The sequence below is a fragment of the Myotis daubentonii genome, chromosome 5 (genome assembly GCF_963259705.1).
Source record: "Myotis daubentonii chromosome 5, mMyoDau2.1, whole genome shotgun sequence".
Lineage (NCBI taxonomy): Eukaryota > Metazoa > Chordata > Mammalia > Chiroptera > Vespertilionidae > Myotis > Myotis daubentonii.
The window spans coordinates 34,753,254-34,767,029 of record NC_081844.1 but is presented as its reverse complement, the minus strand read 5'-3'; the positions used below and the strand labels follow the sequence as shown (position 1 = coordinate 34,767,029).

At 45.4% G+C, this 13,776-nt stretch overlaps 1 protein-coding gene across 2 annotated transcripts in view; it reads right to left on the bottom strand.

The window, feature by feature from the left end:
* LOC132235331 (bifunctional epoxide hydrolase 2-like) overlaps positions 1 to 13,776 on the bottom strand; it is a 66,893-nt gene that overhangs the window by 14,085 nt on the left and 39,032 nt on the right. The window contains exons 8-12 of one of the 2 annotated variants that reach the window (XM_059697533.1): positions 13,398 to 13,476; positions 9,416 to 9,450; positions 7,910 to 7,936; positions 6,574 to 6,659; positions 4,085 to 4,196 (exon numbers count right to left, since the gene is read on the bottom strand). In XM_059697533.1, coding sequence (XP_059553516.1) covers positions 4,085 to 4,196; positions 6,574 to 6,659; positions 7,910 to 7,936; positions 9,416 to 9,450; positions 13,398 to 13,476 — 339 coding nt within the window. Of the gene's footprint in view, positions 1 to 4,084; positions 4,197 to 6,573; positions 6,660 to 7,909; positions 7,937 to 9,415; positions 9,451 to 13,138; positions 13,274 to 13,397; positions 13,477 to 13,776 lie in introns of those variants that run through there. The other variant, XM_059697532.1, reaches the window with a different exon arrangement.

The window sequence follows — 13,776 nt, the reverse complement described above, 5'->3', positions numbered from 1 at the left end:
AGGGGCCCTGGCGCCCTGAGTCACTCTGACGCCACACTCGCTGGTCACTCGGCACTGAGGTGGGAGGGCCATCTCGAGGAGGAAGACCCTCAGGTTGAGGTGTGACCGTGTTCGAAGGCGGATTATAAATGGCCAGGCTGGAAGCGAGAACTCCAGACTCCAAGCCCCTCAGTATTTGGTTCTTTTCACTATAACATCACACCACCCATTGAAGAAAACAAAAATGAAATGCCGCGAGTGTCTTCTGTGAATGGCACAAAACAAAACCATGATAAAGACTGTGAGGAGGTAGCTCACGGCTCCTCAGTTGAGGACGGGTGAAATGAATCATGGTCCATCTGAAAAGGAAGGAGGTAAATCTATAGGTACTGATAGGGAAATCTGTCTAAGATCTATTGAATAAAAAAAAGCAGAATGATTCAATTTATACTAAAAATTATGTATACACACACACACACACACACACACACACACACACTTACTTAAAAGCATATTTTTTTAAATGGGAAACACCAAACCATTCACAGTAGCTAGTTCTAGATGAGTGAAGGGGGATTTGATTTTTTATTTTACACAACTCAGTACTTTTTTTTTAAGCTCATTTTTTGTCTTTGCTGCCTCCTCGTCCGTCCTCCTTTTCTTACTAATACAAATGCAAAGCCTATTCCCTTCTTTGCCAAGCAAAGAAAAACACACCTTCTAGTATTAGTTTCCACCAGACTTGGCAAATTCTCAGGGCAAGATGGTAAACATGTGGGCTAAGGGTTCAAATAGCTGGGGGTGGGGCTGGATCTAAACCCAGAGTTTGTCTAAGCCACACCCCACAGTGCTCAGCAACCTGAAGCGAGGGGGTGGGAGGGAGGCGGGGCTGTGTCATATTTAACTTATTGGCCTGGATTCAGCTTACATTTGCAGCTATAACCTGTTTGAAAACCATCCAATGAGGCCATCCTTTTTCCGATGAGGAAACCGAGGGCCAGAGATAGGAAGGGACTTGCTCCATCACTGAGTAGGTAGCAGACATGCAGGCAGAACCAGGTGCATGGTTTCTCCTTAAGACCCCGCTCGGGGCTTACCCTGACCATGCCAGCGGGATTCCTGGGCTCCTGGCAGTGGCCAGGTCACTGATTTGAATATCCACCATTTCCCTGACAAGAGGTTTCGTTCTTAAGAACAAAACCATCCCCACACTCTTCCTGCAGATTTTAAACCCAGCTGCTGTAACAGAACAATAGAGGTACTGATTTTTTTCACAATGACTGTATCAACCTTGGAAACCAAACACTCTCCCGCTAGGACTGCAATGATTTAGTGTCTTCCCCCTGAGGTCACTTTTTCAATGAGGACTTTGAGCTCATCCTGGTTTGCTCCTCCCCTCTCTTCTGGGACACACAGACACACTCAGTCCAAGCTCCCTCCCAGCGTGGCATAAGGGGAGGCACGTGGGCTCTGAAGTCAAGCAAGACCAGGTCAACATCCTGACCCAGTCATGTACTTAGTATCAGCCAGTTAGTAAGCCCGTCAGAGTCTCTGCTTGCTCAGCTGAAAGGCCGGGAGAGATGCCACAGGGTTGCTGTGAACACAACTAACTGCATCCAGCACTCAAAAAAGCTGTAGCTGCAACCCCATTGTCCATGATGGATGAATGAAGAAACAAATGTCACATACAGTAGGCCAGTGATGGCGAACCTTTTGAGCTCGGCGTGTCAGCATTTTGAAAAACCCTACTTAACTCTGGTGCCGTGTCACATATAGAAATTTTTTGATATTTGTAACCATAGTAAAACAAAGATTTATATTTTTGATATTTAGTTTATATATTTAAATGCCATTTAACAAAGAAAAATCAACCAAAAAATGAGTTCGCGTGTCACCTCTGACATGCGTGTCATAGGTTCGCCATCACTGCAGTAAGCTATCATTGTCTTAAGGAGAAAGGAAATTCTGACGCGTGCTACAGTGTGAATGAACCCTGAGGACATAATGCTAAGTGAAATAAGCCAGATACAAAAGGACAAACATTGTATGAGTCCACTTAGAGGAGTAAAATTCACAGAGGCAGGAAGCAGAATGGGGGCTGCCAGGGTCTGGGGGGAAGAGTGAGTGGGGAGTTTATGTTTAACGGGTACAGAGTTTCAGTTCTGCAAGATGAAGAGAGTTCTGGAGAGGATGGAGGTGACGGTTGCATAACAATGTGAATGCGCTTAATGCCACTGAACTGTACACTTAAAATGGTTAAAATGGTAAATTTGATGTTATGTGTATTTTACAACTTAAAAAATAATAAAGATAACTTTAATGAGCTAAATCCCACTGATCAATACTCTAAATGAAGTTTGATCAAAACACAATACACAAAAACAAAACAAAACACACAATACACAGTGAAACTACTACTTCCTTTTTTCTATCTCCTGTAATTACACGAATACAGCTTTTTACCAGTATAAAGCAGTATTTCTCAAAGTGTAGTCAGAAAAAACCTTGGGGAACCCTGAAGCCCTTTGAGGGCACATAATAGAAGATGCATAAATATTCGCTAGATGAAATAATGAATAGTCATTCTTCACAAGTAATACCAGTTAAGGCATTTCTGACCTTTGAACATATTTGTAATGCTCAATCCCTCACAAACATTACAGGGCACCTTTGTTTCACAGCAGCTAGGAGTCTCCTTACAAATATAAGGTCCAAAGGATGAAAAGAGAGGAAAAAAAAAAAGAGGTCGAAGGGAAAAAAGTGGACACGAAACCCCACACCCTCTCCCTCCCTCTGGATTCTCCACATGGGGAACCCCACTGGTGGGGCCAGAGTGTTGAGGGCCTGTTGTAACCTATACACAGGCCCTGGGGCCGGGCTAGGGGAGAAGGTGCAAGGGTGAGAAGTGACAAAGGTGCATGGGGGATTCGAGGTGATGAAGAGACCTGTGGGGCGGGGTGCTATGGGAGGGGAGCTCTGGGCACACAGAGGGCAGGGGGAAGGGGTTGGACCAGCCGTGGGCAAACTACGGCCCGTGGGCTGGATCCGGCCCGTTTGAAATGAATAAAACTAAAAAAAAAAAAGACCATACCCTTTTATGTAATGATGTTTACTTTGAATTTATATTAGTTCACACAAACACTCCATCCAAGATTTGTTCCAGACCTCCGGTCCAGTTTAAGAACCCATTGTGGCCCTCGAGTCAAAAAGTTTGCCCACCCCTGGGTTGGACTCTTGTGGTGGGAGCCAAGCAGAGCCAGAGATTAAAAATGGGTCAAATAAGAGGTGAGAGGGACCCAAACCCAGCTTCCTAATTTAGTGTGGGACTCTGTCCCCTCCTCCATTCCCAGAGGCTAAGGAGCTGCCACTCAAGAACCAAGATCCACCGTTTGCTTCCCTCCCCCTCACCAGATGCTTCCCCAGTGTGAGCTGTACCAGGGGAAGCGAACACCCGGGAAAGGGCGACAAGCAGACATCACACCTTAGACTGGCTCACGTTGCTGCTCTCAGTGAATCCCCATGAAATGTGGCAGTGACACCCCATCACACATATCACCCAAGCTCCAAGGGGCATCCTGGGTGTTGTGGCACATGGGGTGACACCTAGCAACCCCTCCACATCTCCCAAAGCACACAAAGGGCCAGTGTAGGGCTTTTAGGCTCTGCGGCTCCCTGTGATCACAAACCTTCCTCCGCAAGAAGCCAAGGGCAGGAGCTGTCACCAACATGAGGTGGGTTCTACTCTAATCTCAGGCAGAGGACTAAGAAGGAACAGCTCCAAACTAGTGCTCAGCTCCCACTCCATAGTTTTGAAGAAGCAGGAGAACCTGGTGTGCTGTCAGCCCCACCACTGTCCCCCTCACCAACCCAAACACACACACACACACACACACACACACACACACACACACACACGCCATCACCTGGAAAGGACCAGCTGAGCTCTGGAGTCAGTTTCACCTGAGCCCATTTGTACAAAATTTCTGACTAAAGCCACAGAAAATTAAAGGGGACAGAGATACATCAAGCCAATGGGGAGGGGAGAGAAAGGGGAAAGAAGAACAATACCTTGCTGGGGTCATTGATCTCAGGGCCCCAAACTTACCGGTTCTTGGAAATAGAGCTGGTAATTAAAAATAGGATGGGCTTTGAGTATCTCCATCGGGGACACATTGCGGTTTGCTGGCATGAAGGGAGTATTCAAACTTGCCACTGCCCTATGGAAAGAAGAGGCACCAAGACTTAAACCCTGTCAGACGATAGTCTATATGGACCTTACACATCAAGCCAAAGCTCAAAGCGGGGAAAGTGATGTGCACAAGCTCTCACACCGTCAGTGTGTGGGAGAATGGGATCTACACTCAGATTTCTTGAATCCCAGCCCAGGGTTTCCCATCCCCCCGCCACCCCACCTCATCCCCGTTAAACTGCAGTATTTCTCACTTGCCTTAGATGAAGACAGACAGAACACACACACAACTACATCTAGTGTATCAACTTTGACCAGAATATGTGAACACTACAATTTCTCCCTAATTTTTAGCATTTTTTTCCTTCCTTCCTTCACTCACTGTGTCTCTCCTGTGTTGAGTGTAATTCCATGCTATATACTAGGGGAGAAAAAAATATAAAATCAGTATTCAAGGAGCTTATTATAACTTAATAAGGAAAACTAGACAAATATACCCATGGCTTTATTATGCAATAGACTGTGAGATAAGCGTGAGAACAGCACAGAATGCCGTGGGTGCTCAGGAGAATAAAACATTTCTGGAGCTGGGTGTCATGGAAGACCTGGTGCGAATGTGAACTTGGCATCTAACCCAGTAGGTAGAGAAACTTTTTGGTGAATCCAATTGTTAAGAACTGAGCTCTTATTTTGCCTTTGAATGAGGAAGAGGACAGAGAGAGAAGCTAAAGAGATCAGAAAAGCAAGAGTGTGAACAAATTATAAATATTTTAGAAAATGTTTGCTTTTTCTTAGTCTTTGATCCCACTCTACCATTTGAGCTGGTGTTGAGCTGAACCTAGTTCTCCTGTGTTTCCGTTCTTATAAACTTAGCCAAATAAAAAGGAACTAGATTCGTTAGGGAAACCAGATGGCCGGTAAGGATAATGCTTATTGAACCTGCTAAGATCCCAGGCTGAAATGGGAGGTCAGACAAGTTTTAATTTTGGCTGCCAGCTCAAAAGGAGTGTGGCTGCAAAAAACCACCCGCCTCTCTGGGTTCGAAACCCACCATCTGAAAGCTCCTGCTGCAGCTCTGAAATGCCTTTCTAACCTGACATCTGTGCAGCACGTTGCAGGTTGGGTGCCGGGAGCCGGTCCATCCTTGCTGTTTCAAGGGACCTGGCATATATGGCATACGGTTCTTAATATGTTTGCTCACCTTCTTGGCGCTGTGTTTTAACCAAGGTCACCTCTCTGAGAAAGGTTGAATCCCCAGGTAGGGATTTTCCCCTGAAGTTAGGGAGGGAATAAAACCCCTCAACTAAGTGCCAGGCGGGTAATTAATCACTTTAACTACGAACAATCATGCTTAAGCTACATAATCTTTACTCCCTGGAATGGAGATAAGAAACGCCCTAACCTTTGGAATAGAGATTGATAGGATTGAATCAACTGGTATAAATACAGATGTAACTAGACAGCAAGACACAGAACTCAGAACACAGGGCTTGGAAGACAGGACCAAGAGAGACAGAGCCTAGGCACAGAACCTACACAGAACGTTCTCTAGAGACAGAAGAACTTCGCTGGAGAGAGCATGCCGGAGGATCCTGGAGAGGGACTGGCCTGGGAGCCTGGAGGCGGAGCCTGGCGAGAGAGCATGGCAGGGGATCCTGGACTGAACCTGACTGCGGAGATTGGCAGGAGAGCCTGACTAGAACCTGGCTACAGAACCTGGCTGGAGAACCTGGACAGAGCCTGGCTGGGGAACCTAGCGAGGGAACATGGCTGCAGAGCCTCGCTGGAGATCCGAAGCAGAACCTCTCTGGAGATCCAGACCAGATCCGGGCTAGAGATCCTGGCTAGGCTGCTGATCAACAGAACGCTGTCTCCGTGTCATTCCTTCTTCGCCGACTCCGTCCACACCTTTGGGGACCCCTGGACCTGCTGGGGCTAGACCCCAGCAGTTGGGTAGTCAGGTTGCCGCTTTGTGGTCGAGGACACAAGGCCTAATAAAGTGATTTGTCACACAGCCAATTCAGGGCGAAACTGGAAGCCACATTTTCTGACTCCCTGTCCAGGACTGACGTCTCTCCTGATGCTTAATTCTATAAGCCCAACACCCCTGCCGCCTTCCCACTCCCCTCAGGGTCTACCATCCTTCTCCCGCGTGCCCACTGAGTACTGTCCCTGAATTATCTGTCCCACCACCAGCAACTGGGACAGGCCTCACTTTCTAAGACATTAGCTCATTAAGCCCTCCTTGTTAATGTGTCAATGGGCATGAAGGAGCTAAGGTGCTACCTTCCCAGATAACCTATTTGTTTTCCAGACATTTTCTGTGGTTTGAGACTCAAGGAAGGATTCTAATGGGAATTCAGCCCCAGTCTTACCCAAATTCTCATTGCTCATGGCCTAATTACCTTACTCTCTCAGGGTAGAAGAAAGCCATGCTCCACACCACCATGCCACCCCAGTCGTGGCCAATGAACACCGCTTGGAGGATGCCCTAGCAAAGGATAAAGAAGGGAGGTGAATGTGGGCAGGTTTCAGGGGTGAGGTGCTGAGAGCCCAGGCCTTGTGCTCTCCCCTGAGCCCAACCCTCAAATGCAATTCTCTCATTCACTTCCTAGGGACCCCTCCACTGATCACGCCATGTAAGGTCATTATAGCATCAGGCCTGGGGCGGCCACACTGGACCGTGTCCACTTAGATGTCCCCAGCGCACTCAGAAGTTCCAGTGCCAATTCCGTAGGACTGAGAATCTGCAGAGGTCAGGGACCATGACATTTTGGCCTCATTTACTAGTGCCTGGAACCCTGCCTGGGTGTGGTACTGGAACGCATTAGTCATATCAGATTCTTCCCTTGACTCTCACACCGATTAAGAAGTGATAAATCCCACTGCGTTGAGGCTCTCTTAGCTGTCCCTCCCGTTTTCATTTCTCACCATGGCCTAACTGAGGATGGCAGGAGGCTGTCACTGAGTTATTATCTCAGGAATAGTACATGTGCTCTGCAAAAGCATATTCGCAGGTCACCCTTGTTGATTTGTTTTGAGTTTGACATTCCAAATAATGTTAACTGAAGGCATTTGATTTTAGACATTTCAAAAGAAATGTAAATTTTAAAAAGTTGTGAAACATTAGCCTATAGCAGTGGTTCTCAACCTTCCTAATGCCACGGCCCTTTAATACAGTTCCTCATGTTGTGGTGACCCCCAACCATAAAATTATTTTCGTTGCTACTTCATAACTGTAATTTTACTACTGTTATGAATCGTCATGTAAATATCTGATATGCAGGATGTATTTTCATTGTTACAAATTGAACATAATTAAAGCATAGTGATTAATCACAAAAACAATATGTAATTATATATGTGTTTTTTGATGGTCTTAGGCGACCCCTGTGAAAGGGTCGTTTGACCCCCAAAGGGGTCGCGACCCACAGGTTGATAACCATTGGCTAATAGGATATTTTCCAAACTTCTTGACTCAAACAAACAGAGGTATCCTATTCCCTGGTAGATGCTTTTCATGAAACAAACAAACAAAAAAACAGAATAAACTCATCTCTGCCTTGGTAACTTCTTCTGGGCAACCACCCACCTCCCACTGTCCCAAAGTGTGCCTTTCCTAGCCCTGCTACTCTGCTCGAGGGCTCCAAAAGCTAACACCTTGAAAGGCTCACATCTTGTATTAATTGCCCAGACCCAAACAGAATTCTCCAAAGAGATCAGTTCAAAATTATTACTTACCAACTTATCTAGGAAGGTTACCATGTCCTAAGAAAGAAAACACACCAAAAAATCAGAAATTGTATCCACCCACCTCAGCCACTTCCAGATTAGAATTACTGTGTCAGCCTTTGTTTTGGACTGAATTTTATCTCCCTAAAATTCATAGGTTGAAGCCCTAACCCTTGGTACCTCCGAATGCGACTGTATCTGAAGATGGGGTCATTAAAAAAGGTGATGAAAGTTAAAATGAGGTCATTAGGGTGAGCCCTAATCCAATGACTGGTGTCCTTATAAGAAGAGGAGAGTTAGCTCCATCAGTGGGAGGGTCGTCCCATTCACTGAGACATCACCAGGTCAATTCCCCATCAGGGCACATCCCTGGGATGCAGGCTCGATCCCCAGTAGTGGGTATGTAGTAGGCAGCCAATAGATGGCTCATTGATGTTTCTCTCTCTCTCCCTCCCTTCCTTTCTCTCAAAAAAATCAATTAAAAAAACACATTTTAAAAAAAGAAGAGGAGATTTGGACATAGATACACACAGAGGAAAAGCCATGTAAAGACACAGAGAGAAGATGGCCATCTTCAAGCCTCATCTAGAAGCCTCAAATAAACCATGCCGACACCTTGATCTCAGGCTTCTAGCCTCTGGAATGGCAAGAGAATAAATTGCTGTTGCTTTAGCCACTCAGTCTGCAGTACTTTGTTATGGCAGCCCGAGCAAACTAACACAATGTTCAATCATTTCACTGGCTTTTGAGTTATCTCCCTTCCCTTTCCAGCATCCTCTCAGAAGTGGCAGAGTGGGGGAGGCAAAGACTTAGAAATTGAGGAAGGAAAAACAACCCTAGCTGGAAATTAAGCTTTTACCCATGCTCCCTTATGAGATGCAAAGGCTGCGTGAGGGGCTGAATGGGGGGAGCTCCACTGGAGTGGTGACTCTGAGATGGTGGCTTTTTATAATTTGAGTGTAATCAGCATTATTGCCAGTTTTCCGTTTCTTCCCCTTGACCCCTCCAGCCTTTGCTTCTGTTCTAAGATGGTCTGCCCCTTTCTCCCCCTGCAAGCTTGGAGGTGAGGGTCCCCCTCCCCCATGGTGCTTCTGGCCACCTTAGAATATGAATGCCATTACAGTCACCAATCCATACAATAATCCTTAGGGCTGGCCATCAATATCTTTTACCAAAATATAGTGATTTTTAAAATTCCCAGGATGGAAAGACAATCTGGTGGAGTGGCTAAGAGGAGGGATGGGGGAGCTATTGTATAGGGTTCAAACCTGGCTCTACTGGCTGTTGACCTCAGGCAATGACTTTCCCTCCCTGTGACTCAGTTTCCTCTTCCATACAGCAATCGTTGGCTATCATTTTGAAATGTTATCTCAACTTTCAGTAAGAATTTACACCTAAATTCTGTGAAATGATGTTTCCCTAGGATTTAAATGAGTACCCACATTTCTGTCTTATAAAAGTAAAAATTCCAGGATGAAAAAGATATTACAGATGTTATCCAAAGACTCTTCTTACCTTGCATACTATTTCCAAGGAATATTCTTCTATTTCTGCAATTAAAAAAAAAAAAAATATATATATATATATATATATATATATATATATATATATATATCCTAATAAAAGAGAAACATGCAAATTGACCGCACCTCTGCTACACCCTAGCCACACCCACCAGCCAATCAGAACGACTATATGCAAATTAACCCAACCAAGATGGCAGCCAGCAGCCACAGAGCTGGAGCAAGCAGGAGGCTTGGTTGCCCTGGTGATGGAGGAAGCCAAGCTTCCCGCCTGCCCTGGCTGGCTGTGGCCTCCACTCAAGGCAACAAAGTTTCAATTATAGAAGATAAATAAATCCCAGATATCTGCTTCCAGCCAGCCTTCACTGGGAGCTTGTGTGGCTGGGGGCCGTGGCCAGCCTGCAAACAGCCATCAGCCACTCACCCAGGCTGGCTACACCATCATGGGGTGAGGGTCTCCACTGGGGGGCTTGGTCAGCCTGCAAACAGCCATCAGCCCCTCACCCAGACTGGACAGGCACCCCAGCAGGACCCACCACTCTGAAGGGGTTGTGGCCAGCCTGAAAGCAGCCATCAGACCCTAACCCAGGCTGGCCAAGCACCCCAGGGGGGACCCCACCCTGAAGGGGCTATGGCCAACCTGAAAATGGCCCTCAGCCCCTCAGCCAGGCTGGCCAGGCAACCCAGTGGGGACCCCCACCCTGAAGGGGCTGTGGCCAGCCTGCAAACAGCTATCAGCCCCTCACCCAGGCTGGCCACACCCTCATGGGGTGAGGGTTCCGGCTCGGGGGCTTGGCCAGCCTGCAAACAGCCATCAGCCCCTCATCCAGGCTGGCCAGGCACCCCAGCAGGACCCCCACCCTGATCTGGGATACCTTCAGGGAAAACCAGCCAGCCCCACCCATGCACCAGGCCTCTATCCTATATAATAAAAGGGTAATATGCAAGTTGACCCTAACAGCGGAATGACTGGGAATGACTGGTCACTATGACACACACTGACCACCAGGGGGCAGATGCTCAATGCAGGAACTGCCCCCTGGTGGTCAGTGTGCTCCCACAGGGGGAGCTCTGCTCAGCCACAAGCCAGGCTGAAGGCTGCCAGTACAACGGTGGTGGTGGGAGCCTCTCCCACCTCCTCAGCAGAGCTAAGGATGTCCAACTGTAGCTTAGGCCTGCTCCCCGCTGGTAGGTGGACACCGCCCGAGCGCTCCCGGGCTGCCAGAGGGATGTCTGACTGCCAGTTTAGGCACAATCCCCCGGGGAGCGGGCCTAAGCCAGCAGGTGGACATCCCCCGAGGGGTCACAGACTGTGAGAGGGCACAGGCGGGGCTGAGGAATGCCCCTCCCCCCCAGTGCACAAATTTTTGTGCACCAGGCCTCTAATATATATATATATATATATTTTGCATGATTAAAAATTACCAACAAACTACAAGGGCCTGTTTGCCATAAATAAATAAATAAATAAATAAATAAATTTATCTTATTAAATTCTTAGATTGAAGCAGTCTACTTGCTTACTTTTGTTTTTGTTGCCTGTGCTTTTGGTGTCACATCCATGAAATCATTACCGAGAAGCTTTTCCCCTATGTTTTCTGCTAGAAGGTTTAGTTTCAAGTCTTACTTTTAAATTTTATTCCATTTTGAGTTGAATTTTTAAAATATATATTTTTATTGATTTCAGAGAGGAAGGGAGAAGGAGAGAGATAGAAATATCAATGATGAGAGAGAATCATTGATCAGCTGCCTCCTGCAAGCTCCACACTGGGATGTGCCCTGACCGAAATCGAACTGTGACTTTCTGGTTCATAGGTTAATGCTCAACTACTGAGCAATGCTGGCCAGGCGAGTTGATTTTTTTTGTAAGGTAAGGTGTAAGATAAGGGTCCAACTTCATTATTTTATATGTGAATATTTCGTTTTCCCAACACTATTTGTTGAGGAGACTATCCTTTCCCTATTGCGTGTTTTTGGCACTCATGTTGAAGAGCAGTTGACCGTATATGGGTGGCTTTATTTCTGGGCTCAATATTCTGTTCCATTGGTCTGTGTATCTGTCTTTATGCCAGTACCATACTGTTTTGATTATTGTAGATTTAATATATTTTTAACTCAGGATGTGTGAGTCCTCCAGTTTTGTTCTCTCTAATTGATTTGACTATTGGTCTTTTGTGGAGCCACATGAATTGCAGAATTGTGTTTTCTTTTTCTGTAAAAAATGCTATTGGGATTGTGATAGAGATTGCATTGAATCTGTAGATTGTTTTGAGTAGTATGAGTATTTTAACAATATTAGCAATTCCAGAAAGGAAAAAGAAAAAGGAATAAAAATTACCAAAGAAATGATTCAAAAAAATTTCCAAGAACTGAAAGATAAATGTATCCAGCAAAGTATATGAAAAAAAAAAACACACCTATATCATAGCACAATATCAGACCATTTTAGAATAAACAGATAAAGAAAAGACCCTAAAGTGTCAAGAGTAAGGAAGAAAAAATAAATGGTCACACAGAAAGGCTTATTGGTCAGAATGGCATGGGATTTCTCAGTACCAACAGGAAAACTAGAAAGTAGTGGGACAAAGGTGTCAAAATTTTAGGGAAAATAATTTGTTACTTAAAACCTACTAACAAATTATATAAAATTTATACACAAAACATTTGAACTGAGTGTGTCTGTATTCCAAATGATTATGCTTGGCTTGAGAATTCATGTTATACAAAATATTCAACAATAGTTAATGTGTAAATCATGGGTTTATTTTTAAAAATGAGTTATAATTCAGGTATGAACATAAGTCCCAGTTTCAGTTTATATGTGTTATTATTAATAGTGTATTTCTTTTACTTTTAATAGTGTTCTAGATTGAATGATAAATTATATTACCAAGTTATGCCTAGGGGATTCAGGGAAGATTGCAGTATAGATGAATAGACATTTTATCTAGGGGAATAATTTAATTTAAATTGGGGGAAGCAGCTCAAAAACAGGGTTTTAAACAGCTGGGTTGGCTTACCAAGCCAACACTGCTAACAGCATAGCTGATACAGGGACCAGGAGTTTTGCTGCAAACCTGGCTGTTTCAGGTTCCTGCCTCCATACCTAGGGTTCTTAAACAGTTTTGGGCTGAAGACCCCTCTGAAGCTGATCAGAACAATGAAAAATGCTCATAAACCCACATGTGATCTCAGGGGCTCACAGGCTCCCTGATACCTATCCTTGGATAGACTTCCACTGGGATCCCTAAGTGCTGGGTTAAGAATGGGGCCTATTAATTACCTATGACTTAGCAATTTGACTTCTGGATATATAACCCAAAGAATTGAAAAAAGGGACTCAAACAGATATTTGCACACCCATGTTCAAAGAAGCATATTCACAATAGTCAAAAGTGGAGGCAACCCAAGTGTCCATTGATGGATGAACAGACAAACAAATGTGGTATATCCATTCAATGGAATATTATTCAGCCTTAAAAAGGAAATTGGAAATTGTGATGCAACATGAATGAACCTTGAAGACATTATCATAAGTGAAATGAGTGATGCACAAAAGGATAAATACTGTTTGGTCCACTTATATGAGGCTCCTAGTGTAGTCAACTTCATAGAGACAGAAAGCAAAAGAGTCATTGCAAGGGAGGAATGAAGAGTTATTATTTAATGGGTACAGAGTCCCAGTTCTGCAGGATGAAAATGTTCTGGAGCTGGATGGTCCATCACACACTCTACATCCCCACCAACCAGCAGGAGACACCCTAAGGACACAGGCTATTGGGCTTCTCATATTCATCCAGAGTAGGAGGAGCAGGGGCATCTGGGACCCGAACCGCATAGACCGAGGACACTGCGGGAGGGGGAGGCACAAGGTCAGGCACCCTTAAAGGACTGCCTGCCCTGACCTGGGACCAGAGGAAGACAGTGCAGTGGAGAGCTTGAACAGTCAGAAGGCATGACCAACATTTACCCACCAGCAGGAGCAGATGAGTCTCCATAACCTTTCATGTCCAATGCTAGTACCCGGAAACCCGCCTGGACCAGAGCTGGGATCTAGAAAACACAACTCAGGTACATACAGGGTAGTCTTATAGTGTTTGGCTGACACTCCCTCTTTGCTTCCTCTATCCCAGGGGTGGCCAAACTTTTTGACTCGAGGGCCACAATGGGTTCCTAAACTGGACCGGAGGGCCAGAACAAAAGCATGGATGGAGTGTTTGTGTGAACTAATGTAAATTCAAAGTAAACATCATTACATAAAAGGGTACGGTCTTTTTCTTTTTTTTTAGTTTTATTCATTTCAAACGGGCCGGATGCGGCCCACGGGCGGTAGTTTGCCCGTGGCTGCTCTAT